Here is a 26,104-nt window from a genome sequence, read left to right as displayed (position 1 = left end):
ATAAAAAATATTGGGAATAAAAAAATGCCTTTGGAAAATTAAGCTAGATAGCTTCCTAATATGGAAAGGATTTTCTGATTAGATTGTTGGTGATGTTAATGATGTAATTTTTGTTTTTATTAGTTTCAGGTGTACAATGTACTAGACATTTATACCTCTCACAAAGTATAAACCCCTTCCTCCAATCTATTACCCTCTGATATCATATAAAGCTGTTACAAATGAACGTAGTTTTTGAAAGGTGACAACACTGGGGAAAATCTATGCAACTCAATGAAACAATTTCCTAATGACCAATACATAATGTTACAAAATCATCGGTGAGTAAAGGGCCAGGAAGAAATGGACTGACATAAGAAGGTACAGAAAGTTGACTGATCTAGTACTAGAATATATGAAAGAATTCTTACAACAATAAAAAGACAAATTATCCAACTCTAAAGTGGGCAAAGGATCTAAAGAAACATGTCTCCAAACAAGATCTAGGAATGGCCAACAGGAACACAGAAAGGGGGCCTGTCATCAGTCACCAGGGAAATGCAAATCTAAACCACAGGGAGATACCACCTCACACCCTCCAAAGCTCGGGAAATAAGTGGTAGCACGGATGCTGACAGTTGGCAACCTCAGGTATGCCGGTGGACACCTGAATGGTTCCATTGCTCTAGAAAACAGTCTGCCAAGTCTTCAGAAAGTGAAACATACGACCCAACAGTTCTACCCCTAGATATCTACCCAAGAAAAGTGAAAACATACCCCACCAAAACGTGTCCATGAATGTTCACAGCAGCTTTATTCACAATGGCCGGAAGGTGGAAACAACACAAACATGTGTCAGCGGAGGACGGCTAAACGAAACATGGTCGATCTATCCACATACCAATGATTCGGCCAGAGAGGAGCGAGGTGCTGACATGCTGTGACGCAGAGGAGAGCTGAAAACATTTGCTAAATGCAAGAACTCAGACCAAAAGGCACAGACTGTACGACTGCATCTATGTGGAGTGTCCAGGACAGGCAAATCCACAGACAGAAAGCAGACCAGTGGGGGCTGGGCGGGGTAATGGGCATGAGCTGACGTGGACAGTTTCTTTTGGGTGTGACAAGGTATGTCTGGAATTAACGGTAACAGCTGCACAACCCGGTGAACATACTAAAAACCACTGAACTGTACACTTAAAACAGTGATTATAGCATGTGAATTATATCTCAATTTTTAAAAAGTTAATTGATAACTTTCCACGTTGCAATTAACCTTCCAGAAACTACCACTTGTCAAGTTTTGATGTAGAATCAAAAAAAGATGTGCATAACTCTCTGAAAAGATTATGAAATACTCTCCCCTCTTCCAACTATGTATTCATGGGAAGCCAGGTTTTCTTCACACCCTTCAATAAAAACAACAGACTGTAACAGATTAAACTGAAAAGCAGGTAAGAGAACAGCTGCCTTCCAGTGAGACAGACAGGAAAGAAACTTACAAAACTGTAAAATGCCACAGCTTCTTTTTGTTTCAGAAAATTGTTACTTTTCATATAAAATACATTATTTATAGCAACATGAAATTTTTTTAGTAGGTAAATATTTTTAAATTTTCTTGTTCTTAACTTTTAATACGGTAAATATTGATAAATTAATTTTTAATTGTTTGAGATCCACAGTAACTTTTAAGAATGTAAAGGGGGCCTGAGACCAAAAAGTTTGAGTGCTCTATCTATACAAAGGCACAAAGAGCAACAAAAATTAAAAATGTGGATAAATGCTATTCTCCATTTTAATTACTTTAAAAGATAATAAACCATTGAAAACAAAATTAACAGTATCTTGGGCTGTCATAAAACGAATGACAACAGCAGCACAGAGGACACGCCCGTAAAATGGCATCACTTTATCTGAAGGCAGACATGATAACGGAGAGATGCATATTGGAAACCCTAAAGCAGCCTCTACAAAACACTGGAGGTAAAATGGAATACTAAAAATCCCAATCCAAAATAAGCCAGAAAAGAAAAAGAAAAAATGAGATAAAGCAAAAGCAGACATGATGGTAAAATCCAGCCATCTGGAAAACCACACTAAATGTCGTTGGTCCACACACTCCAACCATAAGACCGGAGTGTCAGAGTGAATAAAGATGTGAGAAAACCAAACGGTATCTGTAAGAACCTCGTTTTCAGTAGACAGACAACATGAGGTTAAAAATAAAAGGAAAGGAAGAGCTCTGCCTCCTACACACTAGTCGTAAGGACGCTGGAGCAGCGTATTAAATGACGTACACTTCTGGGACCAGAGTTATCAGCTGTGACACAGACAGACATTTCATGATGACAAAAGGGTTAATTCATCAAGATATAAATATCCTCAAAGTGTGTAAATGTAATAACAGACTGAAATAGATAAAGCAAACACTGACACAGGACACAAGCAAAACATAAAACAGTTACAGCGAGAGACGTCACCTCGGCTCCCAGTAACTGAGCGACGGCCAGAAGACGCCAGATCGACCACCACCAACCACTCTGCACTTACACTTACAAAGCCTCCACCCAACCCAGCGCAGCGCATCTTCTGCTCGCGTGCACATGAAGTCCCGTGAAACCCCACCCATACACATCCCCCTGCACCACAAGGAGCACGTTCTCGGACCACAGCCCAGGTAAAAATGGAAGCGATGAGAGACACTTAGGACCATCCCCACCCCCGAATACTGGGGAACAACACTATGAACTCCTAAACAAGCCACTGCGAAAACAAGAATCTGCAAGTGAAATACAATATTTTAAGGAAAACAAGGAAACCACAACATGTAAAAATGTGCAAGGTGCCACTAGAGACACTGCTTAAAGGGCGTAATGGCTTCAGAGGCTTCTGGAAGGAGCAAAGCAAGACTTAAAGAAACTAACTCATTTTCTACCTAACAAACTGGAAAGGAGAGCAAATTAAATCCAAAGAAGTAAAAAGAAAAAATAATAAAGGCAAGAGGAGAAATGAAATAGAAAATAGCAGAAAAAATTGATAAAAACCAAAAGCAGAAAACGGGACATCACCACAGATCACACATATATTAAAAGGATAATAAACATTATGAACTTTATGCTAATGAATTTGACAATTTAAATAAAGCTGACAAATTCCTTGAATGTCACAGGTTACTGAATGGACACAAATTTAATAGAAAAACCTAAATACCTTACAAGCATACTAAAAAAATTAAAATTCCTAATTAAAACCTTCCCGCTAAGGAAACGCCAGGCCATGATTCCATCAAAGATTTCAGGACAAAATAATACCAATCACACACAAACTACTTCACAAAATAGAGGAGGAATATTTCCCAACCCATTTTCTGAGGCCAGCATTACCCTGCACCAAAACAATAAAACACACCTCACAGGAACACATATCCAACAAATCACTTGACTTGTGTGTGTGTGTGTGTGTGTGTGTGTGTGAGAAAAACAAATTTTACTGCTCATTAAGACAAATAACCCCATTAAAAAGTGGGCCAAATATTTGAACAAATGCCTAACAAAAGAACCCACACAAACGTCTCTAGTCATGAGGGAAATGCTAAGTCACACTATCCGGAGACAAGAATGGCTAAAATTAAGGACAGACTCTACCAGAAGTGCTGGCAAAAGGGCGAGGCATCGCCAACTCTTTTCTCTTCCTAATGGAAGCTGAAAATGGTGCAATCCCTTTGGCAAATATTTCAGCAGGTTCTTCTCAAGTTAAAGATATACTTATATGACCCGGCTATTCCACTCCTGAGTATTTACTCAAAGAAATTAAAACATACCTGCACAGAAATGCCCCTCGCAGCTTTATTCATAACAGGCAAACGTGGAGGCACCCACCTGTCCACCAACAAGTGAGTGTGTAAACAAACTGGTCTGGTTACACAACGTGGCTCTACCGAGCGGAACCGAAACTACTGACAGACGCAACGAGGTGACTCCATTTCGAACACTTTGTTCAGTGAAAGAAGCCAGACAGAGAACATACCACATGATTCCATTTTTACTACTTGAGTTCCCAAACCCGCATCAAGGCAGCCGACCAAGTAAAGGCAGGGCCAGCCCTCGCAGCAGTCGCCGTGCATGTGACGCACGCCTTGTCACGGCTGCGGGCGACCCCTCCAAGGGACCAGCGCACGCGCCAGCCTGACGTGGCCATGCTCGGCCAATCCCTCGGCCACCGATGTGTATCCCCCGTCTTATAAGCCCTCACAGTCCAAAGAACAATGCAGAGTGCCTCATGGAACGACCTGAAATTGTTTGCACACAACTTTGCAAGGAGCTGCTCAACCTTCTGTTTCCTTTGCTTTATTAGCAAAGGGTTCCTAACTGAACATCTTTTTGTAAATAAAAAGGATTAATAACCAAAAGGCTTTGGGTAAGGTAATCCTATAATCGCATGCTACTAAAAATAACCATTCTTTACATAGGAGATCCCACGGGAAGCTTCTGAACGGAGCAAACGGCTTTCTCTTCATCCAAATGCCGTCGCACACGTGCGCCCTTTAACGCACATACTAATAGGTGCTCAAGACACAAACAGAAGGGACTGGTCCCGCTGCACACTCACCCCGCTCACGCCACCTCCTCCCGGAGCTCAGGACAAGCACATCCGTCCCGCACAAGCAGCCCCGGCCCCCGTGACCCCCCAGCAGGGACTGACCTTGTTAATCCAGAACAGCATGGCGTCCTCCAGATCGTACGGCAGCTCCTTGGAGGCGCTGAAGGTGGAGAAGCGCTTCACGCTGGCCACCACCTTCTCGATGCTGATCATCCCCACGGTGTAGGCCATCATGAGGGCGTCCACCATCGCCATGTGGGCGCCCTGCGAGCAGAGCAGCCATCGGTCACCCGCTGTCTCCCCATCCCCCCTTGGCACCCTGTGGCATGGAGGCCTTCGGCCCCCTTCGCCTCCCGACCACCCGGGGGCAGCCTCGCTGCGGGGCTGTGGGTGCAGGTCGAGGGAGGCCTGAGGCGCCCGAGGCCGCACCCCGCCACAGGCCCGGCACCCCCGGGCGCTGCTCTGCGCACTAAAGCCGCGCCAGGCTTTCATGCCGCTTCTTCTCAGAGGCGGAGTCACATCCCCACAAGCCATCGTCCACAAAGTCCAAGGATGGAAAACGGCAGCACACAGAATGGCAGCGACTGGCCTAACCAAAAGCAAGCAGGAGGCATCCCCCAAAGGCTCAGACCTGGAATGGTCTGGAAAAGTCATGTCATGGGTGTGGCCGTCAGAGAAGGGTGGAGGGGGATGCTGAGGGGACGCAAGGGCATCTACCTCTATTGTGGCACAAAAATGCTCGCCAGATGCGCGCGAAACATCCCGAGAACGGGCTCGACGATCACCTATCACATCTGCAAACAGGCCGCCCCAGATGCCTATACGAGCTGCACGTGGCCCGGCTGGCAGAGCACTCACAACGGGACAGATGACCCGAAGCCGCTCTTCTCCCCACTTGCCTAACAGTCACGTGACTCGGTGACACATGACGCAGGAGGCCACCACACTAAAGACCATCCCACACCTGAATTTCCGGGCCAACTCTGCCTCGCCCGTGCCGCTGAGCTGCAGAGGGACAGCTGGTGACACGGCAGGCTGCACCACACCAGAGCCCGTCACACCAGAGCCCGTCACCGCCCCCAGCACATGCACATGACACACTAGGGCTGGGGGTGCGGGGGCTGCATGGGCCACTCACCATCTTTATGGGGGCATGGCTGAGGTCGGGGTCCGTCACGGGGGTGTCGTCGCTCTCCATCACGTAAATCCCTTTCCGGGACAGGGCCTGGATGACAGACTGGTGTCCCTGTAGGGCGGCCACCTGGTCCCCTTTCAGGATGAGGCTGCAGACGCGGCAGTACAGCTCACTGGACAGCAGGAGCCTGGTGACCGGCGGCTTGATGTGCTCCTGCTCGTACTGGTCGATGTAGAAGGGGTCCCTGAGGTCTTCAGGAATGTTATCTGGGCCGAGGGAAAGGTGACGTGTCAGCATGACAGGCAGCCTCGGCACGCTCAGAGGACACAGCTGCCAAACGTAACATGGGCACTGACAGCATAAGAAGGCCCCGGACACTTCGCAACCCCACCCCCTCCTCGACTGGCATACTGGCTGCACGCACCGCGTGGGGGACACGCACCATGCACGTCACTTAGTGACTTCACCATCATGGCCTCTGGAGCAGCTTTCCTGACGCAGGACAGCGAGAAGCAGGTGTGGGAGCCCTGAGGGGCTCGTGGGGCCAGAGGGAACCAAGATGCAGTCGGCTAGGACTGCTCGCGCCTGCTCATACCGTGCACCCTCCTTCTGATGGCAATTGGAGATGACAAGTCACACACCATGGTCTTTACAAGAGAGCACCAGGCCTGCTGCCAGCGTGATGAAGGCAGAACAGCAGCAGCAGGCCTTCACCTTTGGACCAGGTGGCATTAAACTCGACAGGAGCCATTTTACCTCAATGTCACCACAATTCTATCAAATCAAGACTGTCCCTATAAAGAAACTGAGGCACAGAGAAAACAAGCAATGTGTCCAGGGTCACGAAAGGCAGAAACCAACTGTGAACCCACAGTCTGATCCACAGCGTCTATGCCACCCCCACACCAATACACCAGCCAGCTGTGTGACGCTGGGGACCCCACTTTCTGGATGGCTGACACAGTCTCCCCAACAGTGTCCCTCACCCTTGCTCTGTAAGATGTCAATTGCTACCCCCCAAAGGGGGACACTGCAGGCAAGTACACAGGGAAATACCACGTTAAAGAGCTAAGCTGACCTCTAACATGCTCCATGCCGAGACCACCCCCACGATGCCTTCTGGAACTATCCCACCTCCGGAAGAGTTCAGAGAGCCTAGTACAGCAGTGCCCCCTTACCCGCGGTTTCAGTTACCCCATCAACGATGGTCCGAAAATATTAAAAGGAAAATTCCAGAAATAACCAAATCATAAGCTTTAAATTGTGCACCATTCTGAGCAGTGTGATGAAATCTCGCGCCGTCCCACTCTGTCTGGCCAGGGACGTGCAGCGCCCCTCTGTGCAGCGTATCCACGCCGTGGACACTCCCCGCCCGTTAGTCACTCAGCAGCCATCCCAGTGACTAGATGGACCGTCGTGGTATCGCAGTGCTGGAGTTCACACGACCGTTAATTTACTTAATGGCGGCCCCAAAGCACAGGACTGGTGAAGTGGCGATTCCGACATGCCCAAGAGGAGCGGAGCGCATCCCGTAAGTGACTCGGTGAGCGTGGAAGAGCGAGGCACTGTGGGAAAGTGCCCACACTCACACCCGTCCTCGTTTATTGTCAGTTACTGCTGTTAACCTCTTCCTGTCCTAATTCATGACTTAAACTTCAAGACAGGGATGTGTGTGAAGGAAGAAACATAGGAGACGTCACGCACTGCCCTGGTTTCAGGCACCTGCTGAGTGAGGGCCCTCGAGCATGAGCATGCGCCCTGCCCTCGGATAAGGGAACTGATTCTCCACACCCCCTGGTGGAGGAAACCCGACCCCCAGCCCCGAGGGGGACCCAGGATGCCCGCACGCCCCCTCCCCACCCTGAGTCTCCACCCCTGGGAGCCGGCGACTGCAAGTGATGCCCACCAGCCCCGCTCTGCTTCCTCCTGCTCCTTCACTCTCCTCACAGGCGCTACATCCGGGCCTGCGGCTACGCCAGCCTTGTCAGCACTTCACACGGGTGTCGCATTTCTACCAGCAGTGAGCAGGGCTGCTGTTTCCGCAGCACTTCAGTCTCTAGGCACTGTGCGCACGTCTCACTGGAGGACACCCCCCAGGCTTAGTGGACGCATGTCACCCTCATCGGGAATCACCTGGAGTTCTGAAACAGAGCAGAACTTACCAACAATAAAGAGGCCGGGGGACAGAGCACAGTGGGGAGAGTCCTGCTTTCCTCGGTGACGTGTGAGCCGGGAGCTAGGCAGGGAAGGGAGCTGTCCCGGGGAACAGACGGCCGCCTGGGAGGACGTGGGACCTGGTTCCGAACGAGACGGAGTCGGGAGGGCTGAGCCAGGAAGGCCCACGATCCTACTGCATTTTCGTAAGTTCATGCCAGATGCTGCGGGAAGGTTGCAAGGGTCACTTTCAGCAGCAGCAGCCCTGCCAGCCAGGGCTCGGGTGACAGTGTCAGGACATGTCCTCTCCCCCGTCCTCCTCTCAACGCCTGTCCCACCTCCGTCTCCTCTGCCAGCTCCCTCACTTCTCCAACCTCACGGCCTAGGCGACCACAGTCAGTCTCGTGGCTTAAAGGACCACGTGTACATGGTCACCCCCAAACGCACATCCTGACCCCAGCCACTTCCCTGGGCTCCTGCACGCTCTGCCTCTGTGAGGGCTGCACCTGGAGGCCCAGCGTGCTTGGCAGTGAACTCTGACGCGTCCCAAGCCTGCCCCTCCTGTGCTTGGTCTCACGGTCAGCTGCTCAGACCAAAAGCTGCAGCATCACCTGCTCATTCCAGCTGACTTTCCCTTTGAAATGAATCCAGCAAATGACAGCTTCCCATCACACCATGGCCACCCGCCACGCCACCTCCACCTAGTCACCCTCATCTTCCACATGAATGACTGACGCGCACCCCGCTCCCCTCGAGGGAGCAGGGACCTGCACTACTCAGGAGACAAAGACCCCTCCAGGTCATGGCTCTGGGAGGAGGGCACGGGACACAGGTGCACAAGGACAGGAATGCACGGGCACAGGTGCAGAAAGAGTCTCCCTGGCACGGCCAGAGAACAGCGACCGTGGCTCTGAGGACAGCTTCTCTCTGACCATCGACCCAGTAGAAATGTTTCCACAGGGCAGTCCACTTGGTGGAACTCTCAAAAATGATATAAACTGACTCATAGAATCCATTTGTAAACTATATGTGAGCGTGAATGTATGAATCTGAAAAATATCATCGATTCACATCAACTACAAACGGGAGACGACGAGCGTTAAGGGGAAGAAATGCTGCATCTGCTACAGATAAACACTCTGGACTCTGACAAAGCGGACATGACGTCCACTTTGCTAAGGGCACCGGCCTCGTGCCCACAGGCCCGTGAGGGCCAGTCCCTGCCCTGACATGGGCTCAGTCAGCTAACGACACGCTTCCATGACGTCCGCGAGTGCGAGCGTTTTCTGCTCAGTCCTGAAGTGTGTTTCAAAGGAAGCCTCCAACCTACTTCTAGTGGTTGGTTTTCATCTCCCCTAGACCAGTGAGATAGGTTGTGAGGATTATCCATTTGTTCAGCAATTCTTACTGAGCATCAATGTGCAGAAGCTGAGGAGGAGGTGACGTCACTGCTCTAAGGAGCGGAGCCTTTTAAGTAAGACATCTGAGACCTCACCAATTTCCACACAGCGTGCTGGGTGCGCCCTGGGGTGCAGGTGAGCCATCCAGCCCATCACCGTGGGGGTGGGAGGGCAGAGAAGCTTCCCACCTTGGGAAGGAGGCAGGCAGGGGACATGGGGACATGACCCCAGTGAGAGGCTCCCAGGACATGGCACGCTCAGGGTCGCGTGCAGCAAACGGCTGGATATGTCGGTCACTGAGTCACTCAGCAGGTCCCACGGGGCACCTAGCGCACGCCTGCACAGGACAGACTGAAGACGCCAGCTGAGGAGCTCTGAGGGCCCACAGCAAGGGACAGGAGCAGTCCAGGTGGGTCGGAGAAGCTGGAGGACCACGAGACGCTCCCTTTTGGGGTTGCAGAGCACAAGGGTAGAGGACAAGCGTGTAAAGCCAGAAGCCACGTCTGCTGGCTGTGGCAGGAGGGAGAGAAGCAACCAAGGGTGGTGAAGCGGCAGGTAAGCATGTGGCGGGAACACAGGGTGAAGAAATGCCCAGCAGACACCTGCTGGAAAGCAGGAGGCGGTGCGTCCGCCGGGCAGAAGTGCCCAGGCGAGAGGGCACCAACATGCACTAATGCAGGACTGTCTGCTGACGGCCTGGGACAGAGCCTAAGGGATGGCAGCCTAGGACACGGGCTTGAGGGAGAGTGGTCTGCAGTGACACCAGCCTGTCATTCTCCAGAACCCATCAGGCAAAGCAGGCTCACTCGCAAGGCGGCTGGAGACCACGGGCAGGTGTGTGGGCACGTGACAGGAAGGCAGCGGGAAGGATCAGAGGATTCTTATAAGCCTGTAGTCCACATGGGGTCGAAGCCCAAGGCAGAAGCGCCTGGCAAAGGGCAGAACAGAGGGTAGAGCCCAGGGTCCCTGGAAGGCAGGACAGTGTGCGGGCTTAGGGCCGGACCCAGGGCACGCGTCTTACTTGGCCTCTGGGAACCTCAGCGCCCAGTGTAAATTCCGGACACTGAGACAGCCAGGCTCCTGGGGCTGGGTGAGGACTAAGTCAGGCACGTACGTAAGTCACGTCGCAGACAGCAGAGGCGGGAGCTCCGTGAGACCATCTTAGCTATTATTCTTAGTATCGACACCACTGTCATGAGGTCAAAAAGATGTGCAAACATGCACTCTCCCAGCGCTGTGTCATTATTTCCCCACCCTGACAACCGAGGCCACATCTCGGTACCCAGGGCAGGACAGGGATACGTGGCAGCATACAGGGGTGGCAAGGACCCTGGAAAAGTGCCTCCATTGTGGCCACCCCAACCTGAGGCCTCCAACTCAGTCTGAGGGAAGAAAAGACTGCGCAGCCACACGACACCGTGGGACAGCGCGTCTCCATCACCCGGGAGCTGTCCAACCCCCGCCACAACTATCTGAATGTCCTCTGGGCACCCGGCAGCAGCATTTGCACCACGAATGGAGAATCGCCACTACATGTGCTCCAAGGTGGCTTCTTGTGAAAATACGCACAAATAATTATAATGCGAGGGAAAAATGACCATGAGGCTCCTAATTCTGGACCCCGACCCCGGTGCTGGGGGTGCCAGTCAGCAGAGAAAGAAGACCGCCGGGCAGATCCCACTGCCCGTCCTCCCCACACCAGGGGAGCGGAGAACATCACCATGTCCCAGTAGCAGCAGTAGAGGGTAGGTGGCACCCCACAGATTCTCTTCTCTCCCCTGGGCTCAGCTGCAGGGAGCGCGCAGGCTCAGTTAGTTTGTAGCCAGAAAACCAGGAAGGGAGAGCCCTGGGAAGCCTGGGAGTTGGGATGTCACAGACGTGAGCGGCTGGAGAAGGGATCCTAAACCTGCGTACACGGTCCTGGTGACCCACGTGGCCCATGTGTGACGCTAACTGGACCCAGCACAGTGACACCTTAAAGGACTGAACTGGAGCGCAGGTGGCACACTGGTGTCCGGCGCACGGAGGCTCTGAGCGCTCAGGCAGCACGGGACTGCGGACATGGAGGGGAGCCACCAGGGCTCGCGGCCTCAGCCAAAGGCGGTGGTGGCCACCTGTGTAAAGATCAGCGGGACCCAGAGTCTCACACATAAGCATCAGATTGGCCAAGACACAACCCAAATTGACTCAACAAAGACAACAGAGGGAACTAGGGTTTCCAGGGGAGAATTCCTACCTGTTCTCAGGAATTTTTTTTGCTAGTTAAGCACAGGCTCGAATGCCAGCATCTCTCCAGGCTGAGGCAACTCACCTCACTCCCGCCTCAAAGACTCAGGCACTAACTGCCCCTGTCCCCAGACAAGCGTCCCCACATGCTAACATCCCAGGGCTTCCAACACAAACAAAGGCTCAGGAGCACAGCCAACGTGTCTGTACCTGGCAAGGGAAGATTCAGGACCAAGCAGACGCCAAATAAACAGTAGTACCTGTGGACCAAGTGGCCAGTGTTCTCCCAGTAACCACAGGGCAGGCTGGGGTGAGCTGACAACATGGTGAAGGGTCACCAAGCCAAGTTCACGGGGAAACTGCAGTCCAGAGACCCCAACATCATCCTGACGCCACTCTCACCTGAGGGGGTGGTCTAGCCCCCCCACCCCCACCCCCAGGGGGATCTGTCCATTCCAGAAGTGGCAGGAAAGAGGGTAAGCTGCATTTCTGGCACCTCCCAAGTTATAAGGCCAAAATATGGACTCCAGGGCCTGACAAAGGGAGAAGGGGACCCTGGTAACCTCCCATGCTCTCTGGGCTGGGAACCTCAAAGGCTGCACCCTAAGAGCAGGCACCAACCTGAAGCAGTGTAGCCCTCCAAAGCAGCAGAGCTGGGCTGAGCGTCTAGAAGCAAACACAACTCTTCCTAGAAGAAGTGACATTTTAGGCCTCGAATGATTCCTACAATCTTTCTAAAGATTATACCTTCAGTACAGGTAGAAAACAAGCAGAAAAGCAAAATGACAAGGCATCCTGACCAAAACCCAGGACAATAAAGGACAGACACAGGCTCATGGACCTGTGGTGCTGGCCAGGGTGGAGTCAGCCCAGTGATCCCAACCAAAACCCTGGATGGAAGACCAAAACAGCCACCTGGGGACCTGAAACGTACACCAGAGCAGGCAACCTGGGGGAGTGAGGCAGAGCTTAAGAAGCCCCACTTCTGGGGTGCTGGTTCTGTTTCCTCTTCCTCCCTGGCTTTGACCAAGTCCAACTCAGCACTGTGCGGCACATACAGTCAAATGCTGAGAGAAACCCCATCTTTCTGGCCAGAGGACCAGGAAAAGGGCCCTGCAGGCTGGACAGCAGGGTGCAGGGAGGGGGGTAATTCTGGGTTTTAGTTCCCTTTTTTCTCGTCCAGCCTGCCGCAGTCACAGAGCTGCAGAGACAGCGCAGGCAGCCAACATTCTAAGAGAAACTCATCTGACTGCGAGAGGAGCCAGGAGAGGGGCCTCAGTGGTCCAGACAGCATAAGGGGTGCCTGTTACTTTTCCTCTCTTCTGTCACCACCATATGGCCCCAACAGTGGCCCCAGTTGTGCAGAACTGCACAGTGACAGCACAGGTAGCTCAAACTGAGTGAAGCCGTCTTTCTAGTCAGATAAGGAAGAGGGGGTCCTTCGAACCATAAAGTATGAGGGAATTCAAGGAGAGAGCCAGAAAGGGGACCCCTAATTCTGCGTATGAACCCACACAACCCTGGGCTCCCTCCTGAACTGCATGTGTGCAGAATAGCCCAAAGAACTGAAATGACCTTGGAGCCCCTGCCCACAAACGCTGAAACAGACTGGTCAGGACCTAAAACAGTTTACTGCAACCCAGCCACAAAACAAACCACCAAAAAATATCACCAGTATCCAAAAGATTTTAGCAGGCCCCAGAGAACTGTCTCACAATGTAATATTCCAAATGTCCAGGACACAGTCCATAATTAATTACTCAACATAAAGAACTAGGAAAATGTGACCACTTCTCAGGAGAAAAGACAATCAACAGATGCCAATCTCAGAGGACCTACATGTCAGACGCATCAAAGACCTTGAAGTACCTAATATGACCAGGCTCCATGAGTTAAAGGCAAGCACTTCTGAAATAAATGGAAAGATAGAAGCTCTCTGCAGAGAAATAAAAACTGTTTTTAAAAAGGAACTAAAATTGCAGAACTAAAAAATATAGTATCAACAGAAAATTCAACGATGTTCAACATACGAATAAAGACGACAGAGGAAAGAGTTGGTGAACTTGAAGGTGGGTCAACAGAAATGATCACTGAAGAGCAGAGACTGAAAAGACGGAGACCCCTTGGGCGGCGGGGACAGCACCGCAGGCCTTACCTCTGTGTCACTGCAGACTGGTGCACAAGAAGCAGCTGAGGAAATAATCACCCCATATTTGGTAAAAGACACCAATTTACAGGCTTTAAAGCCCAGAAAATCCAAAGAACCAACGTGAAAAAAACTGTACCCACACTTCACAATCAAACTGCAAAGAATCAAGGATGAAATAACAGCACCCCCTAACTAGAGGTATCAGCCACAGATTTCAATGACTATGAGGTTTGACAACTAAGTTTGCAAACTTGTTGCAACGATGTTGTAACCTTTTTGATGTCAGAGGGATTATTCATTAAGAATTTGCACCAACTGGACAGTTAACCAAGTTTACTATTTGGAAGTGCTGAAAAGGCTGCGTGAGACAATTTGATGACGTGAATTTTTCACCAACAATTCTTGGCTCTTGCATCACGACAATGTACCAGCTCACACGGCACTGTCTGTGAGGGAGTCTTTAGCCAGGAAACAAATAACTGTATTGGAACGCCCTCCCTACTCACCTGATCTGGCCCCCAATGACTTCTTTCTTTACTCAAAGATAAAGGAAATATTGAAAGGAAGACATTTTGATGACATTCAGGACATCAAGGGTAATACAATGACAGCTCTGATGGTCATTCCAGAAAAAGAGTTCCAAAATTGCTCTGAAGGGTGGACTAGGCACTGGCGTCGGTGCATAGCTTCCCAAAGAGAGTAATTCGAAGGTGACCATGTTGATATTCAGCAATGGAATATGTAGCACTTTTTCTAGGATGAGTTCGCAAACTTAATTGTCTGACCTGATATGCTTAAAACCATAAAAGGGGGAAAAAAGATTAAGAATTTTGGCAGAAAAATGGAAATTATGAAAAAAAAAAAGAACTTGGCAGATTAGAAAAAGAACCAAGTAGAAATTCTACAACAGAAAAATATAGTAATTAAACTTAATTTTATACAATGTGGAACAGCAGATCAGAAGAAAAGAAACTGACAGGCGATGTGTCACAGAAGTGTGATTGGAGGCCCAGAAAGAAAGGAGAGAAAATATGGGGCAGAAATAGTATTTCAACAGATAATGGACAAGTATTTTCCAAAACTTGTAAAATTCATGAAACCTAGTAGGATGAAAACGGCAATTTACACACCAAAGAATATCACAGGAATACTGATGAAATCCAAAGACAAAGAAAAACCTTTTAAAGCAGCCAGAAGGGACTTCTGGTCAGGACAAGATGGCACAGACATCTTGCTATGGTCTCTCTCCCTGCTCTTCTTCACTAAGTACAACTATAAATCTTGGAAACAAGTCAAAAGACAATCAAAGGAGAACTCTGAAAGGTGGCAGAGGACGGCAAACTGGTTTGGAACCCCAGATTAGAGAACAGCACAGCAACAGGGTATCCTACAACCCCCCACCCAACAGAAGGTGACCCAGGCCTTGTATTTCCTGACCCCCTGGCTTAGCAACAGAAGACAAGCCAAGCGGGCTCCTTCCTGCCCCAGGTAGAATGGGAGTCCCACCTACTACACCGGGCCACCTGGCGGAACCAGCAGATGGATGGGAAGCCCCACTAATAAGCAGCCTGGGACACTTACCTCAACCAAGCACCCCGCCTGGAAGCTCTCCGTGCCCTGGGCAGAGAACCCCATCCACCCATCCACAGGCACCAGGCTGTCCAGCCCCAGGAAGCTCCTTCTACCTCCTAAAGCAATGTCAACAGGGCCAGTGGGAGCCCCAGCAGACGCCCCAGGCAAACCAGACTGGCACCACGAAGGCTCTGAACACTGGACTGTCACTGGAACCATAGTCCCCAGTAGTAAACCAGGACCTGCGTGCTGAGCCTAAACAGGGAGCCTTCCTGCTACAACAAAAAAGTCAAACAGAACTCAGAGTCTCCTAACATAACAGTCAAGATGTCAAGGACATAATCGAAAATCACCCGTCACACCCAGGACTGGGAAAAGCATGACTTGAATGAGAAAAGACATCAACTGACCCCGAGATGAGCCAAATGTTGGAATTACTTGACAAAGATTTTAAAGCAACTGTCATAAAAATGATTCCACAAGCAATTACAAATTCTCTTGAAACAAATGAAAAATAGAATACTTCAGCAAAGAAAACAAATTATAAAAAGAACCGAATATAGAACTAAAAAACAGAGTAACAAATTTTAAAATTCACTGGATGGGCTTAATAGAAAAGTGGAGATAACAGAGGATAGAATCAGTGAACTTGAGGAAAAATAAACAGAATTTACCCAGTCTAAACAACAGATAGAAAATACACTGGAAAAAAAAATAATAAATGAACATAGCCTCAGGGATGTGTGGGAGAATAACAAAAGATCTATAATAACATTATATCACTGGAGTCCCCAAAGAGAAAATGAGTGGGGTTGAAAGAGTATATGAGGAAATGATGGCTGAAAACTCCCCAAATATGGCAAAAGATATAAACCCACAGATTTCAATAAATTAAGTGAATCCCAAATAGAATAAACTCAAATAAATCCACATCAAGACACATCATAATCAAAGTTCTGAAAACTAAAGATAAAATATTTTGAAGTAGCCAGAGTGACATGACACCTTCCTATGGGGGAGCACCAACTGGATGACAGTGGGTTTCTCCTCAGAGCCATGGAAGCCAGAGGGAAGTGACACACGTTTTTCAAGTGCTGAGGAAAAGAACTGTCGACCACAGATTCCACATCTGGTGAAACAATCTTTAAGGAATGAAGGACAAATATAGACAAAGAAGAAAAAAATTGTCCTAGCAAACCTTAAAAAAATGGCTAAAGGAAGTTCTTCAATTCAAAGAAAATGATAAAAAGGAATCTTGGAGCATCAGGAAGGAAGGAAGAATAATGGAAAGAGATAGGTAAGATGGCAAACACAGCAGACTACCCTTCTGCTTATATGTTTTCTAAATTACATCTGATGACAAACAAAAACTACACCTTCAGATATTCAGGGCACAGGTACTTAGAAGTGGGGAGAAGAAAGGGACTTAAATGGAAAAGATTTCCACACCTCACTGGAAATGGTAAAACAATACCAGTCAACAATCGCGAGTCAGGTGTGTATATTGTAACACCCGAGCAACCACTAAGAAAACTGTACAGTGAGACACACCCCAAAACAATATAAATAAATCAGGGTGGAATCCTGAAAAATAAGTAATCTGGAGGAAGGCAAAGAAAAAAAGGAAACAGGAACAAGAAACAGAAAACAGAATAATACGTCAGACTTAAAGCCTAACAGCAACAATTACATTAAATGTAAATACTCTACACCAAGTAAAAGACAAAGACTGGCAGAGCGGATAAAAATACGCGCCACAACTTTACAAGAAACGCACTTCAAATTCAAACAGAAGAGACCCCTACGGGGATGAAATGTCCTATATCTACATCATACCATGTCAATAACCTGGTTGTGATATTATACTATGGTTTTGCAAGAAGTTACTAGTGGGGAAACGGAGTCCAGGATCTCTCTGTATGACCTTTTTTAAAACTGCATATTAAAATACAATGTCTCAAAATAAAAGTTTAATAATTTTTAAAAATTGGCCAAACATCTGAAAAGACATTTCATAGGGGAAAAAAAAAAGATTCAAATGGCCAATAAAAGCGTGTAACAAAATGCTGCCCAGGAAGTGCATAGGAAACCACAGGGCAATCACAAGCCACCCCCTGGAATGGCTAAAATGAAAGGCGACAAGGTCACACGCTGGCAAGGATGCAGAGCAACTGGAACTCTCCCACTCTGCTAGTGGAAATACAAATGACACAGCCACTTTGGGAAAAAGGGGGGCAGTTAAACACCCCTATATGCCCCAGAAAGACACATGCAAACATACGTCCACACACACACTCTACTCGGAATAGACAAAAACTGACAGCAGTGCACGCACCCACTACAAGTGAACAAGGAAGTAAGATGTGGGCAGCCGCCGATGAAGGCTCAGTGGGAAGGTGTGCTCGTGGGTGGGCCTCCAAGTCACGGCACTGCAGGAGGGAGCCCACGGAGGCCCCCTGATGTGTGAGCACAGGCTCGCACAACTCCAGTCAGCAGGGACAGGGACACTGGGCGCGGCCCTGGGTCGGGCCTGGCTGAGGGGACTCGAGGGAACTTGGCAGTGATGGCTGCACTTATGTCACCGTGGTCCTGTCCACAGGGCTGTGTATGTTTAACGCCATCACACTATATTCTTAAGGTTGTGCACATCTACCTTACTGTGTGGAAAGAATACTTCAAGCACTGGTCTGAACTGCGAAGGGTGGGGTCTCCGCACGCTTCTCAGGGCCCATAGAGTGACGTGCCCACGAAGACCTATGAGGCGAGGCCGTGGACAGTGGTGCCGAGCGCGGGGCAGTGCCGTGGCAGAACGGTAAGGGGGGCAGGGACGCTCTCCGGGGGGTCTGGGATGTGTCTCTAACAACAGGCACTAAGCCACTTACAGAGACTTCTCTGCAAAGCCCAGGTTCCGCACAGCTTCTCCCCTCAGACCCCTCCCATGGCTCCTGATTCACACATGCAAAGCCCCCAGCTAGCCAGCAGCCATGAAGGGCCTCCCGAGATCGGGCCCTAGGCATCTTTCCCAAGCTCCGGCCACCTTCCACCTCTGCTGCAGCTCGATCCACGTTTCATCCCCAGAACATGAGCCTTTACTTTCCTTTAGAGTGAAGGACACCCCACTCCTGCCCCGTCCTGGTTTCTGTGCGTTCTCTGTCCTCCACCCGCGTCGTGCCCACCTCGGCCACCCCTCAGCCGCACTTTCCTGACTGGAACATCCCAGGCCCCCCGGGGAGCGTCCCTGCCCCCCTTACCGTTCTGCCTCAGCACTGCCCCGTGCTCGGACACCACTGTCCACGGTCTCGCGTCATAGGTCTTCGTGGGCTCTCTACATCACTCTACGGGTCCTGAGAAGCGTGCAGAGACCCCACACTTCACAGCACGTGCTCAGTGAGTTTGAAGTGGCTGGAGGACAGTGACCGAACTAGTTCGCATGAAAAGTTAAGAAAAACAGGGCGAGGCGAGAGCACAGGAAAGAAGTCAGAAATAGAAATAAAAACTCAAAGATGACATTTCTGCATGTGGTAACAAAGCCATGAAAATAGAAAAGCTCCATGGCATAGATTATGAACGTGCCCATCCAGGGCACGCCGGCCGGCTGGAGGCGGCCACCCCGGCTGACTTCTGCCCACTTGCCCAGCTCCCGCCCCACCGACAATCAACCCAGGCCCAGGGCCTCTGCTTTCTAACACGCGCTGGCTCCATCCAGCCTCTCAGCCCCCTGCAGACCCGCGGAGCCAGGCCGGGGCACTTCAAGCCAGAACAACATCAGCCCTGCTATGGATACAATGTGTGTCCCCAGAATTCACATACTGAAGCCTAATCCCCAAGGTGGTGTTAGGAGGCGGGGCTTTGGGAGCTGACTAGGCCATGAGGCGGGAGCCTTGAGAACGGGACCAGTGCCCCTTCCACCCTGTGAGGACACAGCATGAAAACAGCCAACCACGAACCAGGAAGCAGGCCCTCGGCGCCAGGACCTTGGACTTCCAGCCTCAAAGCTGTGAGCAGTAGATGTCTGTTATTCGTAAGCGCCCAAGGGTGTGGTGTCGTCACAGCAGCCAGGACAGATGAGTCTCCAGATGTTCCACCTGACCATGGCCTCTCCCCACTCGAACCTGCTAGACTCTTGCTGGGCTCTCTCCCATCACACCACCCCCCACACAAAGACCTTCCCTGGCACACGTGGTAAAAGAAAGCCCTAGCCAGCTTGGAACACGGTGAACAATCGGGCCCAGGCTCTTTTCTAAACTAATCACCTACTATTTCAGTCCACAAAGCCTCTGTCACAAGGCTAATCAAGTGCCCACAAACACTTCTGCAAGGAACCTGGCCAGACACTCCCCTGACTTGGGAGGCCACCCATACCTTACCCTTTCTTCAAAGCCTACGAGCCTCCTCAAGCACCCCTCCCACAGGGCCCACTGCCCCTGGAGCCCAGGCAGTCCGGCCCACTCATCCACCTGACAGCCCCATACTGTGCCTCAGACAGCTCCTGGAGAGATGTCCGGTGGCATTTCAGTCCTTGAATTATTTCATTTTCCTTCATATATGTCAATAGTTCGTGCGAATTCTAAGCAACTAAAGAGAGAGCATCATTTAACTGCCCCCTGTATTTTCTGTAGTGCAAAAAACAATTATGCACAGGAAAGCTACGCAACTATTAACAGATGAACAAATATAATGTTGGCTCCATCCCGGTCTCCTTCAGAGTCAATGAAAAACGAGAGCAATGTGAGTTTTTCAATAGTTCAACTAGGAAGTAAAAAAGAACACTGGTACCTATACTGGTGATATGGCCACCAAAAAAAATCAATAGTGGGAGAAGCCTAGAAGCTATCAGGACATGAATGTAACACAGAGAAGAGAGTATTAATGGCCTTTTGGAAGAACAGTTGCACAAATTTAACATCCTGGAGCACAATAGTGGTGACCCTTTTGAGAGTCACTCAAACTTAAAGGATTAGGGCAGTTTGAACTTAAAGATGGATTTATGCTCTTTGGTTAATATTTAACTTGCGGCATCAAGACAGGAAAGAGAGCATGTGCAGACAGATACATCTTTAGCATACACATTCATCATGTGTGGCCACCAGGCCAGAAGTATAAAGCACACTTTTCTCTTCCACCTGTCCCACTTGTCACCAGCTCCTCTATTCATCTGACAAATAGGTGAGCACTGACTCTATCCTGTAGACGTGGCATAAGCACGACAGCCGAAACCCCAGACCTCAAGACGCCAGGCAGCTCTCAGTGCTCCAAGCAGAAGCAAAGTCACGCCAGCGACACAACCCCCCAGTGTCTAGCACCACTGAGCACACACGCCCAGGTTGTTCTGTGACCCTCCCCATCTCAGAAGCACCCAAATCCCTTGGAGGATCCAAAGGCTATTAAAAAGATTACATAAACCAATAGTCTGAGCAAATCGTCACATTAAAAATGTAATAGTATGCTTATGAATGGGGTCGTCCCCCCTAAGACTCGCGTGCTGGCTGTGCTCCCTCTAGCCCAGGGACAAAAGCAGAAGCTGGCTTTCACTGCCACTTCTGGGACCTGAAAAGGGGTTCTGAGCCTGCGGTTCATTTTACCCAAGTGTCACCACAACGTTAGGTGGTGACCTCCTGGAGTTGACAGGAAGGGATTTTTCTCCTGATATCAATTAAGCAAAGAGAGTCCTAGCTCTTCTGTGGCCCATAGGAGCCCGGATCGCAGCGAGTGGATCACATATCCCACCCTAGGCTGCAGAGACCAAGACGTCTGTGCAAGGATTTCCCATCCCACAACACGGTTCCCAAACCAGTAGCTCACTCCGGCCAGAGAGGGAGAGGGTGACAGCGTCAACCTCTCACCAGCAGTGGGCTCTGGGAAGCCCCAGGGCCTCTCCACTCCAGTTTGCTGCCAGTAAAACCAGAAGGTTGACCTTGGTGGCCCTTCCGGTCCTGCCCTGTTCCACCACAGCCCTGTGGTGAGTTGTTGGTGAGTCTCCACTTGGTTTCCAGGGCTCCTCTGAGGGTGACATCACCACCACTGCGCTAATAGCACCATGACTGCAAATAGTGGGTGCCTTCTAGTACTTCCCCTGGGTTGTTTTGTCAGCACTGTCCTTGAGAGGTAACAAAAGCTATTATTCAAAATCCCAAAACTGAGACCTAGATACCGTTAAGTTTCCTACGGTCATGGACTAAAATAAAAACCCAGGAATACAAGAGCCCATCAGTGCTCTATTCTGCAAAACAAGCAGTACTTCAAGTCACCCTTTACACTTTTTCACCAATTTACAACTTTCACCCAAAAATACATCACAAAATATTCCAGCTAAGCAGGTTCTAAATCTTATAGTAAGACACTTTTAAATGAATAACTTGCAACATGTCCAACGTATTATTTCTTTAAAAATAATTAAAACACTGTCAAAGAAACGAGTTACTCCCCAAAAGGAGGGGCAGAATCTAAAAACAACAACACAAGATGGCCCACAGTTCTTGGCTGTGGCCCCGAGATGAAGAAGCGGGAGAAAGCGGTCTGCATAACCATATGCCGCCTCAAGGCCCAGCCAAGGGTGTGCTCTGAGCCTCCCCACTCACTACAAACAGCAGCCAGTGGCCCGGGGACACGGAGAGTCCCAAAAGGCAAACGCAGACCAAGAAGGCAGCCTCAGAGCATGACGTCCTGGGGTGTCCATGCTTCCCTCTCCTGCACAGGCAGAAAGACTGTCACATTGGGCTACTTCGTGAACAGCCACATAACAAGTAAAATATTTAAGCACTTTTACCATCATATCCCTCAAAAACTGATTCAGGATTAAAGCGTGCAGACTAACAGAGCCATGTCTAACTCACTGAAGACTAAGCTACAGAGGCACATGGAGACATCCAAAAGAAGAAATAAAGAATGGCCCGTGGAGTAGCAGGAGTCTAGGGGACAAAATCTATACCACCCTACCAAAGTCCCCTCCCCACCCCGCTCCTGAAGGACTGGCCCCACACTGGGCAGTGGTGACAAGGCTGCCTGGGCAAGCATGACCCCATGCCAATGACATAGATGAAATCTTCAGCTGAATGCAGAGCTCCCAAATTTGTAAATTTAGAGAGCTTCTCAACCAGGAAAACTCTACATCTGCTCCCCTTCCAGAAGCAAGATACAGAATGGAAAAGACCTCCCATTTAGCCAAAAGGAACAGAGGCCAGACCTCCTAAAATCAGTGTCTGACGGGCACATGGCAGCCAAGGGATGGTGACTGATGGGCACCTGCAATCCGGCCTTAGGTCCTCAGCAGGCACCTACCCCAAAATAGCACTTTCCCCAAAAATAAGACCTTGCCAGGCCATCAGCTCTAATGCGTCTAAGCCGTATTAGAGGTGACTCTCTGGCTAGGTCTTATTTTCGGGAAACCACAGTAGTCTCCTTCAGTTCCTGCTCATGTCATTCTATAAATACCCACCTTTAATAATGTCAAAACTGGAAAGCCTATTTTAACATCAGCTTTTGAATTACCTATCTGATGAGTCAACAAGGATTCAAGAGCAACCGGTACTGGAAATAAAACTAGACTAACCGAACAGTAACACCGAGAAAGACACACGTTTATTTCCAGACAGCTGACAAATCCCACGCTGAATGCCAAAGCCAAACGCAACAGCACAGAAACGCCCGCACTGGCTAGAACCTGGAGGGCTGACAGGAGGGCCTTCGTACCAGTACAGTGTCCAGCGTGTCACTTCCAGAGCCGCGGCCATTTCCGCAGGCAGCATCTTCAACAGTCACGGGAGTGAGGCCCGCACGCGCGCCCCAGCAGCCAAGCCTGAGAATGCACGGGGCTTAGGGCAAAGCACGGAGCCCATGCAGGATCGTGGGCAGGCCTCCCGTGAAACTCTACACAGCGGCTCGGAGGCCCGTGGGCGCGGCTGGGAGGCTAAGGGCGGACCGGGGAGGAGAGCAGTCTCAGAGAAGACATCACTCCCGGTGCGACACGCGTCCAACTACACGACGCAGGTCCATGATGGGAACGTCTGCGGTGAACTAGAGAAAGGCGACTCAGCGGCCAGCACAGGACCCGTGGGAGTGAGCGCAGGACCCGTGGGTGTGAGCGCAGGACCCGTGGGAGTGAGCGCAGGACCCGTGGGAGTGAGCCCAGGACCCGTGGGAGTGAGCGCAGGACCCGTGGGTGTGAGCGCAGGACCCGTGGGTGTGAGCCCAGGACCCGTGGGAGTGAGCGCAGGACCCGTGGGTGTGAGCGCAGGACCCGTGGGTGTGAGCGCAGGCCCAGTGGGTGTGAGCACCGGACCCGTGGGTGTGAGCGCAGGACCCGTGGGTGTGAGCCCAGGACCCGTGGGTGTGAGCACCGGACCCGTGGGTGTGAGCGCAGGCCCAGTGGGTGTGAGCCCAGGACCCGTGGGTGTGAGCGCAGTACCCGTGGGAGTGAGCGCAGGCCCACAGCCCGAGGTCCGTGGGCTGTGCTGCTCCTAGAAGCCGCTGCTGGACTCCCGCGGCCACGTGGTGCTGCTCTGCACCCCTGACCCTCAAGTCCACATACACTGGCACGTACTTCGGACCAAGTCCCCCTTTCCCCGGGACCACGTGAACTCACGTGCGCGGCAGGACTGCCCCACGGTACTACGTGGACAATGAATAAATCCCAAGGAGCTGTGAACAGGGATTCTAAAACCGAAAACGGCCCAACAAAGGAAAACGCGTCTCCTTGCCCCCGAGAAACCGGCCTTAGAACCAGGCGGCGCCTTTACCGCGTGTGCAGCGTGTGTCCTCGGGGCCGGGCCTCCGGGCGGGAGCCCCCGCGGGGCAGCGCCTGCCGGCGAGCGTGGGGGCTGGCGGGGCACAGGCCGCCCTCGGAGGCCCCCGCCGCGGCACCGGCGACGCGCAGAGCCAGGCGTGTTCGCGAGGCTGCACCTCGAAGGGACGAGGACGACGCGCTCTCGACTCTCAATTGTGCGCGTGGCGCAAAGCACCTGAAATCACTCGGGACAGCCTCCGGGCCAGGCCCCCACGGAGTCGGTCGGGCCGCGGAATTCCCACAGACGGGACCACGCGAGCGTGCACCCACGGGGCGTCCTGGGGCCTGACACGCGGGACCCGGCCCCCGGGGACCCGGCTCCGAGGAAACGCGCCCCACGCAGGAGCGGTTTCTCGCTCGGGAATCCCGCAGGTGAAGAACCGCTGGGCCCGGCGCCGTGGGTGGGCTCCCGCCCCGCGCGCGCCCGCGGCAGCAGCAGGGCGGCGCGACCCCGCGACCCCCGCCCACGGCGCGCGCCCGGCCCGCGCGGCGCACAAAGGCCCCCCCGCCGCCCCCCCCCGGCCGCCCCCCCGCCGCCCCCCCCCCGGCCCGCGGCCCCGCCCACCTCGGCCGTAGGCCTTGGCGCACAGCCACTGCAGGCTGGCGGCGATCTTGGCGCGCGCCGGGTCGTAGCGGTCCAGCGGCACGACGTCCGCGGCGCCGTCGGGCGCGGCCTCCATCCTCCTCCAGCCGTCCCCGGCCGCGCGGCCGCCCGCGTCCACCATCTGCACACAGAGAGGCGCCGCGGCTGCACACGCCGCACGGACCGCGCCGCGCGGGGCCCGGGGGCCGCCCCGCCCCCGCGAGGCCCGCCCGCCTGCCTCACCTCACAGCCGCCGCCGTCGCCGCCGCCGCGGGTGCTGCTGCCGCCGCATGCTGCGGGGCCGAGCCGCGGTCGCCCGGAGGCCCGGGAGGCGGCGGGCGGGGGGCGCGGGCCGAGCCGCGGGCCGGACGGGGGGCGCGTGCGCGGAGCCGGGGGCGGCGGCAGCGGCGACCGCTGAGGAGGCGGCCGACCCGCGAGAGCGCGCACACCGCCCAGGCCCTGCGCAGGCGCACTGCGCGCGGCCCGCCGCCCCGCCCCTTTCCGCACGCGCAGAGGGCGCTGCCCGCGCGGTCCCGCCCCCAGCCCGTGCTCGCCCCGCCCCTTTCCGCAGGCGCCGTGGGCGCTACCCGAGGCTCCGCCCCTTTCCGCGGGTACTGGGCGCGAGGTCGCGCGGCGCGGGCGGCGCGGGCTGACGGGCCCCGGAGGGTCCCGCAGCATCCCTTTGTTTGCGCCGCGCCTCCTCCTCTCCGGCACTGGGGCGTCCGGACCGAAGGCCCCAGCCGCTGCCCGACGGGGCCGAGCCCCTGGCGGAGGCCTCTGCACCCCTGGGGGACCGCGCGGGCCCGGCCCCAGCGAAAGCCGACGGCGACCCCCACCCCCACCGCGGGGTTTCCCCTTCCCAGAGAGCGGCGCTGGGAACCGGGGGCCGTCCCCTCCCACGGCGGGGCTAAGCGCCGGGAACCGCACCCGGGGGCAGCCCGGCGACACACGCCCTCCTTCCCCCAGGTCAGCGCGGGGAGCCAGGGGACGCCGGCCCCCATCGCGGCCCTCGGTGCAAAGGGGCCCCTTCCCCCAAGTGGCTCTGGACGCAGCACCGGGAATACCCCTTGTCCCCTAAAGCACGCTGGGAGCCAGGGACGCACCCTCGCACAGCGCGGCTGGAGCCCCGGGGCCCGCACCCCAGAGCGGCTTCCAAGTCCCTCCGTCCGCGCTCTGAGCTCAGAGCCTGGGCGCCCCGAGTGGGCACGAGCCGCGTCCCAGGGAACTGTCCAGGGAAGGGGGCGTCTGGACGCTAACACGCTGCGTTGTCCTCACCCTGCACCAGGGGGCCGTCGGTGGGAGCCCCCACGTGCCCCGGGAGGGGCTCGCTTCATCCTAACGAGGTCAGCACCAGAGGGCCCGTATTCAGCTAAGTTACAACACCGTGGAACCTTGTACGTACAGGTGCTTATCTGAGGACCTCACAGCCGAGCACAAAGGGGTGCTGGCTTTGGACCACCCACCACGTCCAGAAATCCAAGGCTGAGGCAAGCAGGAAGAAAGTTTCCTGTGGGTAAGGTGTCCT

At 52.6% G+C, this 26,104-nt stretch overlaps 1 protein-coding gene across 6 annotated transcripts in view; it reads right to left on the bottom strand.

The window, feature by feature from the left end:
• The window catches only part of CAMSAP1 (calmodulin regulated spectrin associated protein 1), a 53,375-nt gene extending 28,427 nt beyond the window's left edge, over positions 1-24,948 (bottom strand). For all 6 annotated transcript variants that reach the window (XM_081067788.1, XM_081067789.1, XM_081067790.1 and 3 more), the window contains exons 1-4: positions 24,823-24,948; positions 24,562-24,721; positions 5,717-5,979; positions 4,681-4,842 (exon numbers count right to left, since the gene is read on the bottom strand). In XM_081067788.1, coding sequence (XP_080923914.1) covers positions 4,681-4,842; positions 5,717-5,979; positions 24,562-24,721 — 585 coding nt within the window. In that variant the 5' untranslated portion in view covers positions 24,823-24,948. The remainder of the gene's footprint in view (positions 1-4,680; positions 4,843-5,716; positions 5,980-24,561; positions 24,722-24,822) is intronic.
• Between the last annotated feature and the right edge of the window lie 1,156 nt (positions 24,949-26,104).

Source organism: Rhinolophus hipposideros (genome assembly GCF_964194185.1).
Source record: "Rhinolophus hipposideros genome assembly, chromosome: 11".
Classification (NCBI taxonomy): domain Eukaryota; kingdom Metazoa; phylum Chordata; class Mammalia; order Chiroptera; family Rhinolophidae; genus Rhinolophus; species Rhinolophus hipposideros.
Note: the sequence above shows the minus strand (reverse complement) of the source record. Positions and strands in the feature narration are given on the sequence as shown.